Source organism: Corvus kubaryi, unplaced genomic scaffold, assembly GCF_017639235.1.
Source record: "Corvus kubaryi isolate FWS band 111438036 unplaced genomic scaffold, C.kubaryi_AGA036_p1.0 37397, whole genome shotgun sequence".
In the NCBI taxonomy this organism is placed as follows: Eukaryota; Metazoa; Chordata; class Aves; order Passeriformes; family Corvidae; genus Corvus; species Corvus kubaryi.
In genome coordinates this window covers 2,155,281-2,178,140 of record NW_024581136.1, presented here as the reverse complement: position 1 = coordinate 2,178,140, position 22,860 = coordinate 2,155,281, and the positions used below count along the sequence as shown (strand labels likewise).

The following is a 22,860-nucleotide window of genomic DNA, read 5'->3' as shown; positions in this document are numbered from 1 at the left end:
GGGAGGAAAATAATTAGGAAATATTTCTTCATGAGGTCAGCGCTTATCTGAAATTCATGTTTCTTAAATATTTTTGCTCAAATGATTTCCCAAAATACTCTTCCACTTTTTGGTTGTTTGTCCTCTGGCACAGCACTGAGCAGCAAAACAGAAAGCTGAGTCAGGAGGACAAACACAACAGGGAGATTCCCTTCAAATCCTATGGTATTCCTGTGATGGCAAATCTACACTGGAAATCTCACTACACTGTCACACCAGTATTTGTAGCAGAGGGAAGAAAGAAGCAGAAAGATGTGGAATGAGGAAGAAGGAAAAATAGGGAAGGGAACAAGATCAGGAGAGAAAAAAAATAAAGGAAGGCAGGGAGAAAGTATGAAATAGAGGAAAAAAATGGAAAAGAAGAATGAAGCAGCTGTCAAATACCACCACTCTCTCCATTTTCATTGCTACAATCCAAGGTGAACCATCTGAGCTAAATCCAAGTGCTGAATGCTGGAACTGGAACTTTGTCTGGAAAAAAACCACCATTATTATGTCAACTGAAAACCATATTCATACCACATAATTTCTGCAGAGATTTTTCTGAGTAGGTTTCACGATCACAGCCCTTTCCAATGTAATTGGTCTGCAGTTCAATGGTGGTGTGGATTGAGGACACTGGTCCATCACACGTTTCTAGATGGATGCTGGGAAACAAGGGTATGCTGCCAGAGCCAGGCCTGTATTCAATCCGTTTGTTCCAGTCTGGAAAAAGAAACAAATAAAAACAACAAGATCCAATAGTGAGTAAAAAAAGGGAAGGGAGTTATATAATTTTAAATGACATACTGTTCTCAAAGGTCACTGTCTAAGGCAAAACTAAGAGTTCCTGAAGTTGGTAGCAATAAGCTACTGTCCTAAAAAAATTGGATTTTGGCCCTGTTTTTCTAAGAGAGTCAGGCTCAACTAAGTAACACTGCTGCTGGTTGAGTCACACAAGCATGGGCTACACACATCTCCTGACAAGAAGTGCTAATTGGTGTCAGTCTGGAGCTCCGGTGTCCATGTTCCCGTGACAGACTACAAGCCAGCTCTACACGGAGGAGGTGTCTGCTGTACCCAGTTTGGTCAGATTTCACAGTGTTGTGGTAAGAACAAATACCTCCAAGAACCAGGCTACACACGTCAGTCTAATGTAACACCTCTGTAGTGCCACTTGTCTTTGAACATCTTCCTAATTTTGTGAAGCATTAATGACAGGAAGTTCCAGCTGAAAGGACGACTTGTGCTTCCAGCCAGATCTGACTAATCCGTGCTTATGCAGACGCCTCACAGCCCACAGCATTTAAACAATCCCCTGCCTTAGGCAGCCACCTGTTTGTGCCACACATACCCCTGTGCTGCTCAACTGAAGCATTTAATGTTTGAAATCCAATTAATTATGGTGTTTGCAACACGCTTCAGAGAAAACCCAAACAAGCAGCAGTAATTACAAACGTGTATTTTAGCTGTCTTTACAGCTCGTGTTTTCATCGAGTCACAGAATGGCTGGAGTTGCAAGGGATCCTCAAAGCTCTCTTAGTCCATCCCCCTGCCATGGGCAGGGACACCTTCCACTAAACCAGGTTGCTCAAAGTCCCATCCAGTCTGATCTCAGACAGCTTGAGGGATGGGGCATCCACAGCTTCTCTGGGCAACCTGTGCTGTGCCTCAGCATCCTTCTAGGAAAAAAAAAATTCTTTCTTATATCTGATCTAAATCCAACTTAAAGCTGTTGCCTCTTGTCCTGTCACTACAGATCTCAGTAAAATGTTTTTGTCTTGCTTATAAGCCCCCTTTAAGCACTAAAGAAAGGCCTCAGCAAAATCTCCCTGAAACCTTCTCCACACTGAACAACCCCAACTCTCTGATCTTAAATGAGAGATGCTCCAGCCTTCTGGCCATGTTTATGGCCCTTCCCCTCATTGCTCTAACAAGTTCAAATCTTTCTAGGTAAAAGAAGACTTCATAAATGGAAAAGTTCTAGGTCCTAGCAGTCAACAAAATCTCTGGAAGCAAATGGACAGAGACATTCTTTCTAAATATCAGTGGAAGGAAAACTAAGAGTAGATACAAATATAAATATGGTTTTAGTAGGTGAAGGACCTTGGTGTTTTCCAGTAGATCTCATTTTCAGAAAGCTTGAAAAATGGTGCTCTCTCCCACTCTCTTAAACTCTATTAAACATTTACAAAAAAATCGGAACGTCCAATGTGAACACTCTGAAGTGTAAGGCAGTCATCAGTCCAGCGTCCTGGCAAAGATGCTACAATCACTGGTCTGCATTTCAAAATTCTCAGATCTTCTTCCTGACATAACCCAACTGGTAATCGTGCAGCATTTTGTTATCAAGAGGAAGATGAGACTTTCTGGAACATTCTGAAAGTATGCTTAGCATCTTTTTTTACTAAAATCTTTAGGACTTGTACATCGTGACTAAGACAACCATGAGTACATGAGTGCCTGTGCACACATAACTGAGTTGCTATTTCAGTTGTAATTTTCAGGTAATTCACTCCATTTGTTCCATATTAAGTTAGATTTGATCTACAGTATTGCATATTTCTCTACAATTGTCAGCTTAAACAGTTCCATTAGAATTTCAAGTATCATATATGGGACAGCATTACAATAATAGGTTTCTGTTCCCTCTCCATTGCAGAAATTTGAGGTTAACACATTTCCAATAGAACAACAGCAGCAAATTCTTCCAAAGTACTTCACGTAAAAATAAAATAGTTTTATAAAAACTAGTAACATATGAATTACTGATGTTTATCATCTCTTATTCACCAGTTCAGGCATTATATTCCTCTACCCAAAAGGGGAAAAAATTAAGTCTTATATATATATCTGAAGACTTTCTGATATTTCAGCAGCTTTCAGCCACATTTTCACTTCTTAGTTATACCAAATGAACCAGCACTCATACAAAATATTCATTAATGGATGAGAGATGTGACTAAATTACAAACTACAAGGTATCTGCAGCTGCACGCTCACCTCCAGCTCTACGAGGAATGTCCTACAAAACCCACACCATATAAAATGCCACTGTTCACTAGGAAGAATAATGGGAGCCCCCTGTTTCTGCCACAAGAACTGGAAGAGGTATTTTGTTTCACAGTATTACCTTTTAGCTTAGCAGAAGTGGGAATTTGTACCCAGAGATCATAAACCCTGCACCCCCCTAAATCACTCACATTAATCTCAGCCCTAAATTGTAAAACATCAACTAGACTTGAACCAGTGTTTTTGTACTTTGGTCCACTGCACCATCACAGACCAATACTCATCCTACCACCACTGCCTTCACTGACTTAGTGCAGATTTAGGAATTCCACCAAGATGTCCCTCTCCATGCCAGAGGCATTCCCAGGCAGGCATGAGGCAATACTGGAGTAGGTTACAATCCTATGATGACAGAACAGTCCCTAAAGGCAGCGACAGCTCTGATAAGAAACAACTGGCTTATTTCTATAGTACCTGCCCCCCAAGCACTTCAGCATCCCAGAGCTGTGCTGAGGCCAGCACCCTCTGGATCTCACCACCAGTACAGGCAGCAACACTGGGAAGTGCACAGAGTTGGAAAAAGCAACAATAAGTGGTAGTCACAGCGTGAAGAAATTATTGTGAGAGTAACCCAAGTCTTCAAATTAATTTTGAATGGGATGAATATCATTATTTTGCTTTCTCCCAGAATAACATCCCATATTGGACTTCCTCAAAAGATCAGCACCTTCCTTCAGGAATGTGATGGCACTTTTTCATTTCCTCTGAATGTGACTCAGAAGAAAAATCTTATGTAACCTGAGTCTGCAAAAGCCTCTGAATTTAAATATTTTCCATATTTCTTTAGATATATAATCCCACCTGAACTGGCAGGTTGCACTTAGATTAGCTAAACCCAACCAACATAGCTCCTCCTTTGACACAAACCTGACACAAGTCCTGCTACAGCACCACGTTACACTGCAAACTTAGGAAAGTAAACACTGTCAGGGTAGAAGACTAATCCCAGGGGGAAAGTCTGGATAAAACTAGCATTGTTTAGTCCTGCAGCCTCTGTTTGGATTTTATAATTCAACGGGCTTTTGCTTGTCATTTGTGGCATAAAGCTACTCCAGACATTGCAAGACAGCCCTAGCTGGGTTATCCCTACAATACAACACTAGAGTGCAAATATCACCATATCAAGCTTGTGGTTCAGATTTCATCAATTATAAAGCAGCTATGTAAACCTGGATCTTGGTTTCTGAGACCCTCAAACTATCACAAGATCAAAATGGATCAAACTTCAGTAACAGTTTGAGCCTTTAAAAGTAAATCCCAATGCACTAAACAAATTTTCCTTTTAACAGCAGGATAATGTAAAGACTATCCTTGATCTCTAAACTTAAGGGTTTCTGTACTGTCTTTGTGATCCATGTTTTATACTTTAATTAATTTCTAATGCTAGATGACACTAACAAGGATTTAATCTGATTTTTTCCCTTGAAAGAGATCATGCAGAGAAGGTATGATCTGATTCATGTCTCCTACATGTGTGTGGCCGTAAACTTTGATTCCATCTCATGGTTAAAAACAACAGCAATGTAATTAAAGATAATCGTAACACAATGAAATGCAAAACTTCTCTCCTGTTGCACTGAAGATGTGCATCTTGGCAGCTAAATGCAAGATAAAATTTATGTGGTGCTGTTAGTGAGCCTCTGCAGCATCCCTACGTAATTGCTGGAACGGAAGGTTCCCAGAGCAGTGTAATTGGTATCTCTTCTGTTTCCTCTGCAGCATCCTCACATCTGTGCTGTTTATGTAGGCTGGAGACTTGGCCAAAGGTTACTCTGATGCCTTTTTTATGTGAAATAAGATGAGTGACTTGTTAAGGAAATGAGAATCAGGTCTGACTCAGTTACAGGGTTTCCACAGCGAAGAGAAAACTCAAACTAATGTCCAAAGCTCTGCTACGATACCATGGTTTGCTAAGAGATTGGAGTGTGTATCTCAAAGCATAAACAAACATTCATATACTCCTTTTCCTTCTGCAGCATGTTGGTAGTTTTAAAAAGACAAACAAAAAGGAGACAAAAATTTGTGCTCAGTACAGGACAGTGGAAGGGCTGCTGCTACAGGAGCTGGTGAACCCTAATGGAATAACTGTTGTGCCTGACCTACTGACACTGAATATTCCATCAAGTGATAAAGTTCCCAGCTCTAATGGTGCCTAATTATGTGAAATAAACATATAAGAATCTTAAAACCATGAAACAACAGCACAGTTAAGCTACTGTTTGTTGTGAGATTGCATTTCAATAATGTATTTCCCACAGTGTCAGAGCCCCAAGGGCACCAATAAGCCCTAATGAACCTCCAGAAGCTTCACCTGGGGCCTCCATCTGCCCCCACGGGCCTGGAGCTCTGTTTAAGCTCAGCCCCATCAGGCTGGGCTGCAGGTGCTGGTCTGGCTCAGCCACAGGTTTCCTTGATCCAGGAGCCAGCGCAGTGACTTGCTGCTCTGGCCTGACAGAGCCTCATCACTGTGGAGCTGCCCAGTGACCTGACCCCAACCCTCATCCATGGATCCACTTCCTGGGACCTCCTCACCATGAGGGGTGATCTGGCATCTTGGCTGAGCCTGGCCCCCTTCTCTGGGTCTGCCCTGCTCCCCTCAGCAGGGTGAGGGGTTGGCCCTGGGTGATGAAGGCTCTGCCGGCTCTGTTACTACAACTGGCTCTGTGCTTGCTTTCCTCCAGGAAATAACCTTGTTGCCAGGTTTGGGTTGGTCACAGACTTCTAATGTCTCTACTGGAGAGTCTGCAAAGTGCTTCTCAGATTCTAAAAGACAGACTCTGAAACACTGCATGGAGTAGTTATCCAAATCAATGAATTGACCGTGTCATAACTCGTGTGGAAAGTCTTCAATTTCTCAGCCCAAGGTCTAAGAATATGTGGAACTTTTTACATGCAAAGAAAAAAAAAATCATAAAGAAAAGCTTCAAACCTAACTGGATATCCTGTAGTGCTTTAAATTTTGGGCAGAGGAAATGTTAATGGAAAGATGCTGTCAGCTGCATCTCAGAGATAAGAAACTTCTCAATGAAATTATAATTTCCCCAGTGAAGCTCAAGAGGATCTTGCAGTGAAAATTCAAAAAAGAAAAGATTATTTTTGTCGTTGAAAATGCAGAAATATGAACAAAGGAGTTATCTTCCACAGAGGTCTATGGAAATAAGAATCTAGTTACATAAGTCTAAAATGAATGGGGGTTTTCTATCACTTAAGAATGGAAAAGACTGACTTCAGTATTTCAGTCCTCACAGATAAGCAGAACAGCCTGCAGAGAGGACAATAACGGGTTACTCTGAAAATGTGAAGTTCGTGGTACACAGGGAACTAACTGGTAATGATCCCTGTGAATCTGCCTTGGGAGTGTTATTTGATATTTCCATTTGCAGTCTTGGCACAAGACCAGGACCACGTTAGTTACTGCTGCCAGTGAAGGGAAAAGAAAGCAGTGCCACACTAGAAGTCAATCTAGAAAGAGGATAGCCTAAGCATAGAATAAGGTGACCTTGAGAACTGGTGTTACAGAAATAGTGTTTAGCAGTAATGATAGAAATTCAGGAACTTCAGCAGACTGCTGAGAAATCAGTGAAAAATGACAAACGGAAAAAAGAGCTGATTTCCATTAAGACAAGAACAGCATTTCCACGAGCCACCAGTCTGAGTCTGATACAGCCAGGCAAAAGAAAGGCAGTCTTGGAATGTATAAAGCACTGTGTTTTCAGTAAGAGGCCATGGTAAAAAGAGACATGAAAGGACCTGGAGTGTGCAGGGAAGAAGTATATAGCTATAATGCAGACACAGAACTTACTGAGGGCATATCTTAAAAATTAGATTGGAACAGGCATGACTGCTTTCTCTGAATATGTCTGGTAGTCAAAGAAAAGTAAAAAAAATGTTGATACAAGTACAAAAACAAATATGGACTTATGTAAATTTTAAGCTCAAAACTCCGTAGTGCTCAGGAGTTCAGTTAATTTTCAAATGTCTGGAGTGGTTATTTAAAGTGGGTTTTCTACTAAAACGGTGCCATTCAAGTTAACAGCTGAATAAGTAAGTATTTCATTCTAATTACCCTGGTTGAAGGATGTATGGCTAATGCATGCACAGCAGTGCCAAGTCTAGACTGGCATAAAGACTCCCTGCTTCACAATAAATTTCATTTATAAAAATATGGGTGAATATCTTACAGCTAAGAGAACACAAGGATGGTGTTTTGAGCTGCTAGGTATGTGCACAAGTGAAATACAAGTTGATTTATGTTTAGTGCAGAAAAGATTTGGCCTTTTAAAATTGTTTCGGAAGACTGGGAATATTATTCTCATCAGCAAGGTTTCTGCACTTGACCACCCTCTTCCAAATAATCAATTGCCTTAGTACTCATATTCCTCCTTGTTAAAAGCACTGGCAGAATGAAGCCAGTATGGTTTTGGTTTTCCTCAGTAATTGGATCTTAGTAGAAAGCCCCCATGAAAACCATTCTGAAGTCACTCAGCAGCTACTGCAAACAGCATCTCTGAGGAATGTTGACTCAGAAGCGATGTAAGATCACTCTGCTGCTGAAATAGCAGGTCCTGCCCTTCTCTGCACAAAAGAAGGATTTTATTTCAGCAGGAAGAGCAGGGTGATGTGACTGCACACAGCCTCTGAATGACTATTCAACCTTAAAAAGGTGGTAGGCATGTGCCTTTTGGTGGTAGCAAGGGCCCAGGTCACCTTAGTGAGCCCTACATGCCTTAGAAAAGAAATTATATGCAATATCTTTGATACATTAACTACCTTTATTAAATGTTTTTATACTCTATTAGGTGAATAAACAAAGAGAAGCTTGTATTTCAGAACTATTTTTAAGCCAAAACTATATGAAAGCAATTGAATTTTTCAGGACTATCTCTTTTAAGATGAATTTTTAAAGAACTTCAACTTCATTCTCTTTCTTGGGTAGTTGGGTATGGATGCATATGGGTTCACAGACCGTGGAAGATAAATGTAAGAAATCTTTTCAGATTGGTAAAACACTTGAGGCTGGATGCTGTGAAATCCTGTTTTCTATTCAGAGTCCTAATCGTCTGTTAAACTGCAGGTTAGTCACCATTGCTTATGCAAGGGCATATGAAACTTGGCATAGAAAAAAAGTCTTCTTTCATGAGGGGAGACAAAGTAACTTTTGAGTTTTGGACTGTTGTCTTTGCTCCACACTCATCTCCCCAGAAGCACAGCCAGCCTCCCCTGTTGGTTTAAGGAGAGCAGAGTTCTCTGAAATTTTCCTGGGGTATTCAGCCAGTTGCTTTAGAGAAGCTTTTTTCTTTTAATAATGATTTTCTGTCTGAAATCAACTACATTTTAGGGAGCAACCTCACTTGTGGTTTAATTGCCAAAAATTGAGCAGACCTCTAACAGTCTCAAAACATATTTTTTAAGTTTGTGGGTTCATGATTCTGCCCTTTCTTTTTTGAGGCTAAACTCTTTTTCTCCCCACACAGTACATCACTCATGAGAGAGCCTGGTACAGGAATAATTGTTTTCAATTTTCTGCTATCTTGCATCTTTCAGCACATTATTTTATATTTCATTTCCATTTGTTATCCCACTATGGGGGAACAGTCACAGTTTTGTGAAAACTGTTCCTGGAAGTAGCAGAAATGTGACAAAAGGAGATTACAAGATCATAAATGAACTAAAGGAAACCTGGTTTAGATTGCAGGACATTTCACCTCATGCTGTTTAATGAAAATATTTTATGGATATTTAGTACTGTGTTGCCACAAGTCTGCCCACCCTGCTTTGAATAAGGAAGATGCAACTTTACAGAAATCAGTATTTGTGACATTAAAACAACTGCAGTGAAATGAACCACACTGCAAATGAATCCCCAGGAAAAAGTGTAGTGTGCACTTTGTGTCCGCAGAGCTGAAATCAGGCAGAGCCCTGGAGGGAGGGACAGAATCTGGGGAAGGTGTTGAAGATAACAGGGTTTTGCTTAGGATGGAAACCCCTTAATTGTGTTTAAAATGTTTTAAACCAAAAATCAAAATATCTTCAACTGCAGATCGAGCCATAATGATGTCAGGAGTACCATCATCATCCAGCTTTTCTTGGTAATGTAGTCCTTTACCTACCTAGCAGGACATGGTCACACCATTGTTTGGAAATCAGGGACATGAAAACACAGCTGGCATGAAGAGATTTTGTAGCACAGCTATAGAAGTCATTTGACAAAACTCACTAATGAGAATTTCCAATTAAAATAACTGATTAGGAATTAATTCAGCTCATTGATTTACATTTTTAGCTTGCTCAGGACACAAGTAACACTCCAGAGTGGTCTGTTCAGAATAGTTTGATGTCAGCTCAGGTCAAGTTTGTTTCTAAAGTAGCCTCTTAATAGAGAGGAGGCTTGTTTGCTGAAAATGTCTGTGTGGGGATCTGGCTGCTTGTGTATTAATGTCCATCATCAGAGAGCAGGGAAGCAGCTCCTAGATTTAATGAAGTCTTCAATTCTATCAGCCCAAGGGAATATTGATTAAAGGAAAGCACCTTGGCTTGTGCAGCCTTATTTGCTCTGTCACATGTCAGTCACGTGCCGCTGGCCTCAAGAAACAGGAATAATCTTGAATTGTTTTACATAAGCCTGTTCTTCCCAGTCCCAGCCCTGCAGAGTGGAGGTTGTTTGAAGGGCATCTACACTGAATTTTGCTGCACTAAAAATTTTAATACTGAATTTGTGTTAGACTACTACTATCTCTATTCATGATAGTTACGTAAACAAGTGCACAATATGTCAAATTACAAAAGCCATTAACTTTTAGGAACTAAGTGCCAATACCATAAATTGAAATTCCAAGTATTTGTTTGTTCAAGATAACACTGAAGAACAAGAAAAAAAAATCATGTGTTTTAGCAACATCTCTATTATAACCAAAGACTCAGAATATTCCTCTTTCCTGTCAAAAACCTCCCATTATTTTACTTCCTGTAGTCATCCAATCTTTACAAATATAGCATTATTTCAAAGAAGATGGAGCAAACCTGCTGGCTGCCCCTTTGTGGGGAGGTCACAGAGCAACAAACACAGGGAAGAAAGAACACTCTAAGTATCTTCTATTCTTAGTCTCCAGATTTCCTCTTTAACTACTAGAAATACTCTTGGAAAGTTTTGCTTATTTGATCTTATTTTTTTCCCTAGAAACAGGTTATTTTTACAGATACTGGCTCAAACTGGAAAACAGCATCACCTACATGAATTTTTCCACCTTTAAAAATAAATAGGCATAAAAAAAGTCTCATTAAGAGAAATGTATAAATTTCTGGAAGTATTGTGTTGCAGCACATTTTCAAATTACAATTAATGATTTAGCAATTAAGAACTGAAGCCCTGTCTACCCAGCTATTTGCCTAAAGACCTTCTACCCTGAGTAGGAGACATCCCCTTGCACTTTGTGCTCCTTGACCTGGGCATGTGCCAGTGAGGTGAAGCAGTCACGTGTTTGACAGATGGAACATACAAATAACATGAACAAAGCATAAAAAAACCCCCTCAAACCCCAACCAAACCTGATGTGAGGTTTTTTCAATTACTTTTATTGGTTACCAAGTGTCTAAACCCACCTGATAGGACCAGTAATAACCATCTCTCCTATAACGGTTTGAACTACAAAGTAACTATGACAATAGTGGGAAATACAAACACACCATTACCACCTTTGCAAAACTTATTCAATCAATAAAATGCCTAAATCAAAAAATTATAGCAATGAAAAAATATAATCAACAATTGCACCCATCTTAATACCAATCCCAAGCTAATTTGGGGGTACTTAATTTATCTGAGATAACTCCATAAAATGGAAACAGAACATTTTTCCAGTGTAAAGAGACCATAATTAGTTTTATAGAATAAATCACTTGAACAGTAAGATCAGTTAGAAAATGTGGAAATAGTTCACAGGTGTTGTGTACTTTTTTTAACAAAAATGGTATTCAAAGTACTTGGGTACTAGTACATCCCAAAAAACTGAAATGTGGCTCTGCTCCAAGTGAGGCCTGTGGAAATGGAATCCTGCTATTGCAGACATTTCATTACAAACTCCTCTAGACCAGGGCTTCTCATTTTACAAAGAAAACCTTTTTTTCTTCTAAATGCCAATCTGCAAATTTACCTTTAAGTACAACAGCCAAACTGATTTTTTTCTTTCTCAATCATTATGTTTAAAAATTACAGTTATGAAGGTCAAGTTAGTCCTGAATGACACCTGCATAATGTGGTCACATCCAGTTCGTTTGTATATAATCCAGCCCAAATTTTCATCTTAATTCCTAATAATTAGTGGCATATCTATCTTCCCAGTACATTGTCAGCTGGGGTTTTCTCCATTCCAGACAGAGTGTAGATCCTTACAGCCTTTTTAGAAAATCAATTCCTACTGAAAGGTCTCAATATAAAGACAGGAATCAACTCTAAAAATGCTTATCACTCCCAGTGAGGGTGCCTTGGCTCCTGCATGCCATGAAAACCAATCCTGAACCTGGAACAAGATAACCTGAACAACTCCAGCTCACATGGCAAAAGTACCTTGCTATGGTGGCTTCAAAAGTGTTCTTTAAGGGAATAGTAGGAGAGTGGCAAATCAGCAGCATTTTTTTTATCCTTCCAGTATGTTCACTCTGACTCATAAAATAACTTACTAGAACTGAAATTTGTCTTATTTCTTTTTGTCTGGTCTGCTCTTTGTTCTGCCTAGAGAAGAAACACGGCAAATGGAAACAAATGTGGGATTATCATCCACTTTGTTAGCAGGCTTGGAATGAGGCATAAGAAATAGCAGCAGTTTTCCACACCCATGCAATAAGCACCCTACTTTCCTTACTGCGAGGTAGAGGGAAAACACCAAAGAAAAGAGATTTAAATAAAAAATTATAATAGATAAGCTATTAAACCTTACCTTGCCAGCCTGGTTTGCACACTGGTTTGACATTAACTCGTACCAAGACATCATCTGTTGCATGTTTCTGCCCACAGTCAAAAGCTGTCACCATTATCTCATACTGGTGCTGTTTATCATAGCTCAGTTTCTCAGTGTTCCTGACGTTACCTAGAGATTCAACACAAGAAAACATTCAGAGATTCATTCTTGGCTAAGCATACACAGACTGCAACATTTGGGTCCTGGTTCATCAAGTGCTTTGTGACTTTGGGCTCTTTAAAGCACATCGGACATCCACAGGCAGGACAGTTCTGGGGAATAGGAAGGATTTTCTTTCAATCCAGCAGAGAAATAAGAAGACTGTAGGCAAATATAAGATGGGAGGGATATAATGTGGGCATAGCTATATGAGAAAACATCTGCTCAACAACACTTTCTAAAGTAAAATGGTAAAAGTAATTAGCAGTTACATCTTGACATGTGAGGTATGAGTACCCTCATTTTCATATTTTCCATGATACACTGCTTTAAAAGCCACGTGCCTGAGATCCACTACTGAATCTAAGTATCTTCCTGTTTTCCCAAAAGCTATTACCCTTTAGATGAGAGACATTTTATAAATAGGAAAAGCCCCAGAATCACCTCCTGCATTACAGTGCTTAGCAGTATTTGATACGGCAGCAGAGTTATCACGTGGAAAATAAAACCCAGCAACAACAGGGTTTATCTGCTGAACCTGACACACGTATAAAGGTGACAAATTACCTGCTTCAAGAACAAAGACATCAGAACTTTCAGAAGGAAAGGGAAAGATCTTTCTCAGAGCAGTTCCTGCAGGACTAGGAGAGCACTGTGCAAAATGTATGGGTTTGCTATTAACAATTTCAGCATTTTAATTCTGTCCATTTCCACTGAAATTTACTTCTTGCACAAGCTGAAACTTCATTCTGTTTAATCCATTTCATGCTTTTGCTCAGGGCTGTTTGTTTTATCATCTCTTTGAATGAGGATTTTTGTTCCAGAATTCAAGAAACAGACGTACTCTGCAGCAATGCTCCACATAACTACTTTCTAACAAAGATCAGCAAAATCCAGTTGATTGTGCTAAATTTGAAATGGGCAGCCCCCAAATCCTAGAATTTAGTCAAATGCAGTCAACTGATCCCCACAGATACTGGCCAAAGTCTGTTTTGTCAGGCACAAAACGCTAGGCTTTGTTTGGGCATTTGGATTTCATTTTCTTTTTTCTTTTTGCTTAAATGAGGGAGAGACAGGAGAAAGCAGACAAATGCAACTTTTTAATAGAAGTCTTTCACTAAAGCTCCATTAATTTGACAAGTGAAGACTTTTAGCAGGTGTCTCTCTGCTGCACACTCCTTATCTTGTCAGAGCCCACCACTTCTCTTTCTACTACTACTACATTAAAGCCAACTTTAGGAGTTTAAGTGAAACAGATGCAAAACTTTCCAGGTCAGGCCTGAAGAAAGGCTGCTTTTTGCATTTATCACCATCTTCAGGCTCAAAATTTGTAGCTTAAATAGACTCTTACATCTGCAGTTATAAGTCAGGCCCAATACCCCATTTACTGTTGACTCTGAGTCTCTCTCCCTCCCTTTCTGAGCCAGGCACAGAGGAGCACAAGCCCTTCTGACATTTTTATGTCTCAAAAGGAGAAACGAAATGAGCTGCTGAAGGCTAATATGGAAACAGGACAGTGTCCTGCAGCCTCTGGGGTTCTCTCTCCAGGGTACCTCATCTTGCCAGGCATTTTCAGGCCTGCCATGGACACAGCTCTTTCCTCCCCACAAGCAACTGCAACAACCACACCAACTACTTCATTGGGTTTTGAGTTAGTAATTGACAAAACAATCTAATCACCCATTTTACTATCTTGAGTTGCCTGATTAGTGGCTGCCTAAGAGATTTCATGAAAAACTGCCACTGTATATACTTCAGTACTGATTTTATGTCTGCTCAGTTCTTCTGTCCTTTCTGCATTATATTATGTCTTAAATTAATCTTTATATTTCCCTATTTGGTTCTCCTTGGTATTATTTTAGTCTGTGATTGGCAAAAAAAATTCTCAAGAAACCAAAAATTGTCCAAATCTTTGTTAGCAGATTGCTACAATTTGTGTGGCAAATTAACTGTCCTACAAGATTTATAAATCATTACAACACATTTATATTTCATTAAATCTATCCTCCAAGATCTGCATTTCATTATGGCCATTTCAGATTTGGACTCCAAAGATTTTAACTCTTAGGTGTTATTCTGGAAGGTCATTTGGATGACTTGCAGATGTTACCCAATAGCTTATTGATTTCCTAGTAATTTTTTTCTCTTATCTCTGACACTTTATGATTCTTTGGGTTTTATAATTTAATCAATACGATTAAAAAGTAGACACAGAAGGAAAGCACTATAAACACAGACTAATTAAATTTTTAGAGATGATAGTCTGAAAGTTTCTGTTTACATCTCACCCATAGACAAAAAAGTAACTAACAACATTAAAAAGAGAAAATTTTAATGGGAGAAGTAAGCACATTTGTACGCAGTTCAAAATTAGGCCATAATTTTTTTTTCAGTCTTCCAAATATCTGCCTTTTCCTGGAAATACCCAGAGCTATAACAAATTTTCAAACCAAAAGCAGATAAGTGACTACAGGAATATAAAAAGTCCTTCCTGAGGACACAGACATTTACATCTCTGTTTCTTCAAGGTCAGTTTTAGGGATAGATGGATATAGACATCCCTCTTTTATGGCTCTTTCACCTTACTTTGGAGCAGTCACGAGAATGGGGAAAGACTTGACTGATTTTATATGGTAATTCCCTCCTAAATTCCACAGTTACTACGTCCATTGAAGGGTTAGAATTTCTTCTTGTAAAAAAGATTCATTTTTAAATGATAATGGAAAGTATCTGTCACTTAATAAATATATAAATATCAAATACAGACGCTCAGCTATAAAGTTTGGCTTTACTTTTCTGGCAACATGAAGTTTGCACAGCTCCTACCGCAGCTCTCAGTGCTGTAAAGGGGGACCTTGTGAGGTCCTGTCCTATCCAGGATGAAACCTACCGGCCCCTATCTCATCTTCACATTGACCAGTCTGAACACGTATTTGTGAAGTGCTCCCCAGAGGTGGGTGGCAAATAAGAGTCATCCCCATTTTAGGTGAGAGTAGGTCAGAGCCGTGACAGAATTTGTATCTATACCTGAGCTCTCTGATCATCTGACCATAATCCCTGACAAATACAGCACAAGATATGTCAATAGAAGTGGGTTTTGCTGGCATTACAACAGATCTGTGCATTGTGGTTTAATTTTTCTGTCACCTGAAAAAAGCCAACACAATATTGATACAGTAACTGACTTGATTTGGATTCTCTGCTAAGGAGAAAACGAGACTAATCTGAATGCAATAGTACTTTTAAAACATATTTTGCCTTATACATTTAATCACAGTTCTTTGCACAGCAAAGCATAAACTTGTCTTTTGCCTTTACTTGACTGTATTTTATGACTAAGAGTTCATTACCCTCCAAGTTGGGCTCATCATATACAAGAGTAAATTTTATTAGTGCTATAGTTTCAGAACACAAAGTAATTTTATTCACAAAGAAATTACATACCAAGGCCCAGAGCTCCCAAATGTAACTGTGAAGTTTTATATTACCTGCCCAAAGTGCCTACATTACAAGGACCTGTAGGAAATACCCCTGAGCTGATGCTGCTTCCTGTGCCCACCCACTCCTGCCTGCCATGGAGTGGGGATGAGGCAGTCTGTGCACCAACACAGCCTGCAGGGCTCTCTCTGCCTTTCTGCAAATGTTCCCCAATGCATAATACAATTTTTCAAGGCTAAAAAATGCTCCATGCATGGATCTAGGGACAAGAAATAAGTTTTACCTAACAAGACAATGACCTGCCAAAAGAAATAGAGCTGGTAGAATAGCTTCATCTTTTTACAGACCTATGTTTGGGGTTAGTTTCGTATGTTGGTCATGAAAAAATCCACCATCTGGGGCAGACAATGGCATATTTTCTCACAATTCACCCCCACTTCCATCTTTTGGGGCCCCTGCAGTATTTAGATTTGATTTTAAGGTATCTGCTTATCCTCTTTCTGAGCAATGAAGCTCTACATGTAGGTGACTGAAAAGCATAAAAAAATCACAACCTGCAGAAGACGCAAGAACCTAGATTTGTATTTCACAATGGCTAAAAAAACCTGTTAACAAAATCCTCATTAGCACAGTATTAACAGACAGTCCCAGGCATCTCATACATCTATTTTAACCACCCTATAGGGAACAAAAATGGGCATGTTTCCAAAGAATTTGCACCAGAGAAAGTTTATATCAGCTGCCACAGAGAGACATTCTCAGCAGTGAAATGTGTTGGAACTAAACAACATATTTCTGTCACAAAATAAAAGTGTAGCCATCTATTCTAACTCTGTCTCTAATCCCAGTGGGTTTAAGCAATTACCATTATCTTTAAAAATTGCAAATTAGACTGCAATTACTGTTGGTTGTGGCAGCACTGCTCTTTTAGTGAACAAATAGATCAAAAATATTAATTGAATTCATGACCAAGAAACTGCAAGTATTACAACCTTATACCAATTATTCACTGCAGGCTTTAAAGTCATGTTTAAATCAATGATTTTCTCATTGCCTTTGCTGAAAAGCAGGTCCCAGGCACATGAGGACAAAGATATAACCAAGGATTCCTGACATTTCCCATGCTTTTGATCATGTTTTGACTGCAAAAAGACACGATCACTCCTGAGGCAGCTGCTCTGTGTGATAGGAGCTGAAAAGGCACAAGCAGTAGAAATGACTCCTCTGTATCACACCAATTTCAGGGTATTCTCTGTCGCTTATATCTACCACAAACCTGGCAGGAAATTATGAAATAACCTGTGAATTCTGTAAGTACCCACCCCTCCATACAGGCAAGTCACGTGGACCTGTGGAAAAAAATTGATTCAGAGACGTAGAGAACTTTCTCTTATGACAACATGGGAAATCTCACAGTTAATAAAAACCCACAGAGAGGAAAAGCTTCTAGGGAACTGCTTCCAAATATCTACTTCCAAATGCCCACTTGCTGTAAAAAATCCTTTGTGCAGTTGTCTGGATTCTCAAGAATCCTCAGGATTACTGTGCCAGCTGCTCATTTACCCAAACACAAACATATTCCTCATGATTGCACTTCCTATACCATACCTTTGCTTCCCAGCGAGTGATAACGAGATGGATTTTTCCCCAAAGTCAGTACAATTTATTGATGTAACAGGTTATTGTCTTCTGATGCTCACCTGTGCATTGTGCAAGAGCTGCACAAATACAGATGAATAACTTTTGAACGGGGTAAAGAGATTTTATAAAACATCCCAACATGAAAATGACTGCTCAGAGAAAACTGTAGCTCCATGCATGCTTTCAATTTACAATTTGGCCAAAAACCAGATTTAACTTCCAAACTGAACTCTCCTCCTACAAACAGCATGGATTAAATGCTTCTGCTAGGGGAGATAAATCAGAGCACTGCTGGCTATGTACACAGGGTGTTTCTTCTGGGGAAAGTATTTTGTATTGTCGGAAGCAAGCAGAGAATGGGAGAAAGGATCTTCCGCACACTTTTCATGCAGCTCAGCCACCATTCCCAAACTCAGTTTCATGTTCTATGCTGTTCCAGGAAGCTGACATACAGGGCTACCAAGGTCAAAAACCACTGCATATGGAAAAATTAATATGGTTTATTATTTTCCCTAAAATATAAATTATATACCTTAGAAAGACATCTAAAAACAACAAACAAATTTTAAAATTCTACTAATTCTCCAAAGCACATTTTCTTCCATGCTGCAGAATAATGGATCCACTTCAGGAAGCACCACAAGTGGGCAGGTCTGTGGACCTGTGATCCTAAAAGTTTTATCAATACACATATGCAGAATATTGTATATTCAGGCTCTGCTTCAGGAAGTTCAGGGGAATGGGACTAGCTGTAATCCAGTGAATAAACCCTGCATTAGGGAATACATGCTGCATTGGGGAATGCCATCACTTGGATGGGAAACAGGATCTGAGACAATTAGGAGAATGGACTGAGTGACCAAGAATCATGTCACCTGATCTGGTGCCTTAATTTCCACAGGAAATTACTGCATCACTGTCTGCCCCAGTCTAAGACAAAAGGGATGGAATTCCTCAGTATAAGGATTCCTCTGTTCTCAGAGATGAGAACAGGATTTCTCTCTGGAGTTCACTCTCCAGCCAGGTGATCAGCTCGTCCCAACAGGCACTGACACCCCTGCAGACAGCCCTGCTGTGCCAGCACTCACCGTTCCTGTCGATGGCAAAGGGCACATCTGCTGTGACAATCTCGTAATTGCAGATCTGGCTGTACTGGGGGGAGCAGTCCTCGTCTATGGCTTCCACCTGCAGGATGCTGTCATAGATCTTCCCCTCTGTCACAGTGGCCTTGTACACGCTCTCCTTGAATGCTGGGGAGAACTCATTGACATCCTTTACCTGGATATGGACCACTGCCCTAAAATAGGCACACAAAAGATCAAAAAGAAAAATTAGTTTATCGTGACACCTCACTAACAGTTTCTTTTTAAAACACTTGAAAAGACTAACAAAACATATCTAGAAGACTATATAAGCCCCTATTAAAATGAGATATTACTGAGTTTTTATGTTTAATTTGCCTAATTTAGTATCTTAATATGGCACTAGGTAAAAGTCTATTATCCTGGCTTATAGGGAGAGGGTTTCACAGTGCTCCCTTTTAAAATCTGCCCCTAAAACTGAACCCCAGCAGAAAGCCAGTGATATCATTACAGGGTAAAATAAGCAAAGAGAGAGGAAAAAAAAACACAGTAGTCTTACACATGCACCTAAAAATGATCAGTTTACAAACATTCTTCCATATTACATAAGGCTCTCACCTTCTGCTGATGATAATTATCTAATCCTTCAATTAGTTACAACACTGTACATACAACCCATCAAGGCCCTTAGTGAGCAAACTCTAAAGGCCTTGCTTTTGGAAGGATTTGCTTGCTGTTTGGTTTGATAGGCAGGGGAACAGAGGGACACAGAAGGGATGTTCTAGAGCAATGGCAGAGCCACAGTAAACGTTGGGACCCCAGACAGCGTGGCTCTGTGTGTGTGTGCTACCAGACAAAGTCTGGTGGCAGTGGGCCACATTTCATTTAGTCAAGATTAAACTAAAATTTTCCACAAGTGGGTTTCTACCAGATTGTTACTGACAGGAGAGGGGGGAACGTACTAAAATTTGGTATTGTGAAGCAAAACCTGTTTCTGTGATTTGATGGTTATCTGCTATTGCAGGCTTCCTCCTAAATCTGTATTCTTTTTAAATATCCTGAAAACTTCAGCATGCATTATAGACCTAATTAAATCTTTAATTGTCATGTGTCCTGGGTGAGCAAAAGGAAGAATGATTACTATAAATCATTTCTTATAATGGCTCTCAGCAAAACGAACAATTTGTAGAGCACTTACACATCTACGCGAGTTAAATTCATCTTTAATGACAAATAGTCTGGAGCTTAGTTTCATGAATTTAAAGGGAAAAAAGGCACTGTACCACCTAAGCTTATGCAGGGAATTGGCTTCATGGTAAAAAGTACCACCTTCTGACCTTCAATAGACTCCTCTTCAGAGGATTTTAGTTCCTCTGAGACTCGCTGTCCAAAAGCTGAGGTCAGAGACTCTCTGTTCAAATGTGACACTACTCAGCATGTGACATAAATATACTAAAAAAATGGGATGATTCCTCTTTTCTTACCATTTGAAATGAGATGAACAGAGAGAAAACCTATTTAAAAATTGTGACTATCAATTGAAAGCCAGCTTCTATGACCTGGATGTATTCAACGTGAAAGCAAGAATGGAAAATATAAACCAAAACTGAGATGCATTTACCCAGTTGAACAGGGATCCTGTCAAAAGCTTTAACTGAAGCAAACAAAAAGGAATATATTTTCTAATAGGAAAAAGGAATGAAAAAATGGGTAGAATATTGCAACAATGGTTCATCTTATTTGCTTTCTACCTGACAATAATATAATGTAGAGTGAATGTATGCCAAAGCAAAAAAATATTTCTCCTCATTTTCACCTACTTGTGAGATTTCTTCCAGTTTGTTCCACCTGGTCCCGATCCACAGTCATAGGCCTGGATGATGAATGTGTATTCCTTCTGCAGTTCACAGTCAATCGGACTCTTTGCTCGAAGCCGACCTTCTCCAGATGTCTTGTTCAGCACAACAGCCTCGAAGGGCATTTCTTGCCCATGGATTTTAAAAGCACATATTTCACCTGTGAGGAACAGCACAAAGCAATCATAACTGGGGGGGTCTAAGTCTTATGCACTGGAGTGACACCTACAAAGTTCATTTGTATTTCACCTGCTGTTACAGAGGGGGGACATACAGACTCAGGCAGCAGGTCGTTATGCATCCAAAAGGGCCATTAAGCAGGTGCTTGTGCAGTGGGATGCACTGAGTGCAGCTCCAGGCACACACCTCCCTCTTCCTCTGTCAGTACTAAATGGTTTCTGAAAGCCCCAGAGGCCATCCCATATGGTACCAACAGCAATGCTATGCTAAGTTATTTTTGAGCTGAATTAAGAGACTGTATTTATTTAAAGAAAATAGCAAAAAGAAAAATAGATAATACTTCAGAGGTGGTCTTTTTTTAACTGCTGTTGTTCCTTGAGCCACTTGAGCTGCCAGGTGGTAGCAGATGTGCAGATTCTTGCAGTTTAGTTTCCCAACAGTGGAAAATCTAATGGTGCAGAACATGGGCACATTCAAAATACATCCTGCTTTATTTACAGACATACATCATCTTTGGAACAGAAGTAGTTGAAGGAACACAGATGAGTGTCCCTTTTGGACATCTCAGTCACCCACCCACATTCACACTCTCATACATGAATGCCTTCTTGGCAGTAGCTCACTCTGCCTCCAAACTGTTTCCTAATATAATAGATCCATAGCATCTCTCAGAGGAGTACTATAGACCAAAACAGATGATATAGCAAGGACTAAAAAAAATTGATTTGGTCACAAAAGACAACATAAAGAATCTTGTGAGAATATGAGTCTGGAAAGGGAAAAAAGACACAGTTTCTGGTGTTCCTTTTTTTATCCATCATACTGATAGCAAGGATGCACACCGAGTTCATTTTTAACCATTCCAGAATCCAACTTTAAAAATGAAATATTTATACAAAGACCAATGTGACTTAAATATTTTTATGACACATTAAACACATGCTCTTTTATGAGCAAGTCAGTCTCGGGACACGCATTATAGATTCAAAGCGGTCTCCCACTCACATAATCCTTTTCCATTTATTTCCAATTTACACTTGCAGCCTTTTGGAAATCTCCTTGCCAATCATAGCTGAGCCGAGTGCCAAATTCTAAATTAACTCTGAATCTATGACCTCTAATTCAGGCCTGGCTCCTCTTTCTCTATTACAACATATTGTTTATTTTTGCAAAAGAGAGCAGACAGTGAGTTTATAAAAAGTGCTGAGGCTCATAATTCCTATTATGTGTGAAAAATAAAAAATGGCAAGGGTGCATGTGCAGGGAGGGTGGGGATTAGGTACACTGAGGTAGAAACGCAGGATTTTTAGAATATTCCCTCAACTATCATCACACCGGCTTCCCTTTATGACCACAGGAGCTGAAGCTTTGCTCAGCTACATCCACTGGCATTTAGGCAGACAAATCCCACACTTGAAAATTGCAATCAATCCTACAAATGTCTTTATAGGATCAGCACACAGTTGTTTTGGTAATTATGAGGCTCTGAAAACGTCCAAAAAGCATTTGCTTGGACATTTTCCTGCTGCACCCCCTCCCTCCAGGGGTGTGAAAGGGCCATGGAGTTTCCCAGGACAAAGCTGTGCTCTTTTCCAATCACTCCGCTGTTCACCCTCAATGAACTCAGATATTTGGGCTACAGAAGAAGCCATGGACTTTACCCCGAGAATCAGATTTTGAAAAAGACTAACACTTTGCACATCCATAAAAGCAGGCTGCACAATGGTAATGAACTGTGCACAGGGACCAAAGCATGAGATTAAGAGAAGGCTGAAGTGATGCAGCTTGTTCAGCTTTAACCATGGGCACTGTTCACTGAGTTTGTATCCCACTGCTGTCAAACACAACCTTTGATAAAAATTATTCTAATTTCCTTGTAACTTCAAAACAAAACAAAACATTCATCTAAAATGATATTGTGGATTTCAGTGTTATTTTAATTGAATACAAAATAAGCCAGTGCAAACATGGGAAGTCTAATGGAAAATACTGTTTGTTATGTTCTGTGAAGACTGGCCTTCATAGTTTCTTAATGAAGGTTTCCTGAGATGCACAATCCATCAACAGAAATCCTAACTTCTGTGGTTTGTGTTTATTATTTTATTGATCCACTGTTTGATTGCAAACCATACAGCATTTGCAGACATCCAAGCTACCGTTCTTAAAAAACAGAAATAGCTCTGGGCAGAAAAAAGTTCTCTCAGCCCTTATCTAAATATTTATCATTTTTTCCTCTCCAGAGGCAGAGCCCTAATGCAAAGCAATCATAGAAGCAGCACATGTTCCAATTAGTTCTCATCACATATTTTAGAAGTCTCTATATCCCGCTCCTATGCGAGATGCTCCAGCTTTGAATATAACTAATTTTGTCTCCATATTCCCATTTGCCAAAGATAAAATAATGACAGCTGCCTGGATACGGTGAGATATTTGTAAACACACACCAAAAAACCCCACACT

General features: G+C 39.6%; 1 protein-coding gene across 1 annotated transcript in view; it reads right to left on the bottom strand.

Moving 5' to 3' along the window:
• CLSTN2 (calsyntenin 2) overlaps positions 1–22,860 on the bottom strand; it is a 191,405-nt gene that overhangs the window by 63,460 nt on the left and 105,085 nt on the right. Inside the window, exons 2-5 of the mRNA XM_042042426.1 lie at positions 20,185–20,380; positions 18,371–18,579; positions 12,024–12,173; positions 559–744 (exon numbers count right to left, since the gene is read on the bottom strand). Of these exons, the coding sequence (XP_041898360.1) occupies positions 559–744; positions 12,024–12,173; positions 18,371–18,579; positions 20,185–20,345 (706 nt within the window). The 5' untranslated portion in view covers positions 20,346–20,380. The remainder of the gene's footprint in view (positions 1–558; positions 745–12,023; positions 12,174–18,370; positions 18,580–20,184; positions 20,381–22,860) is intronic.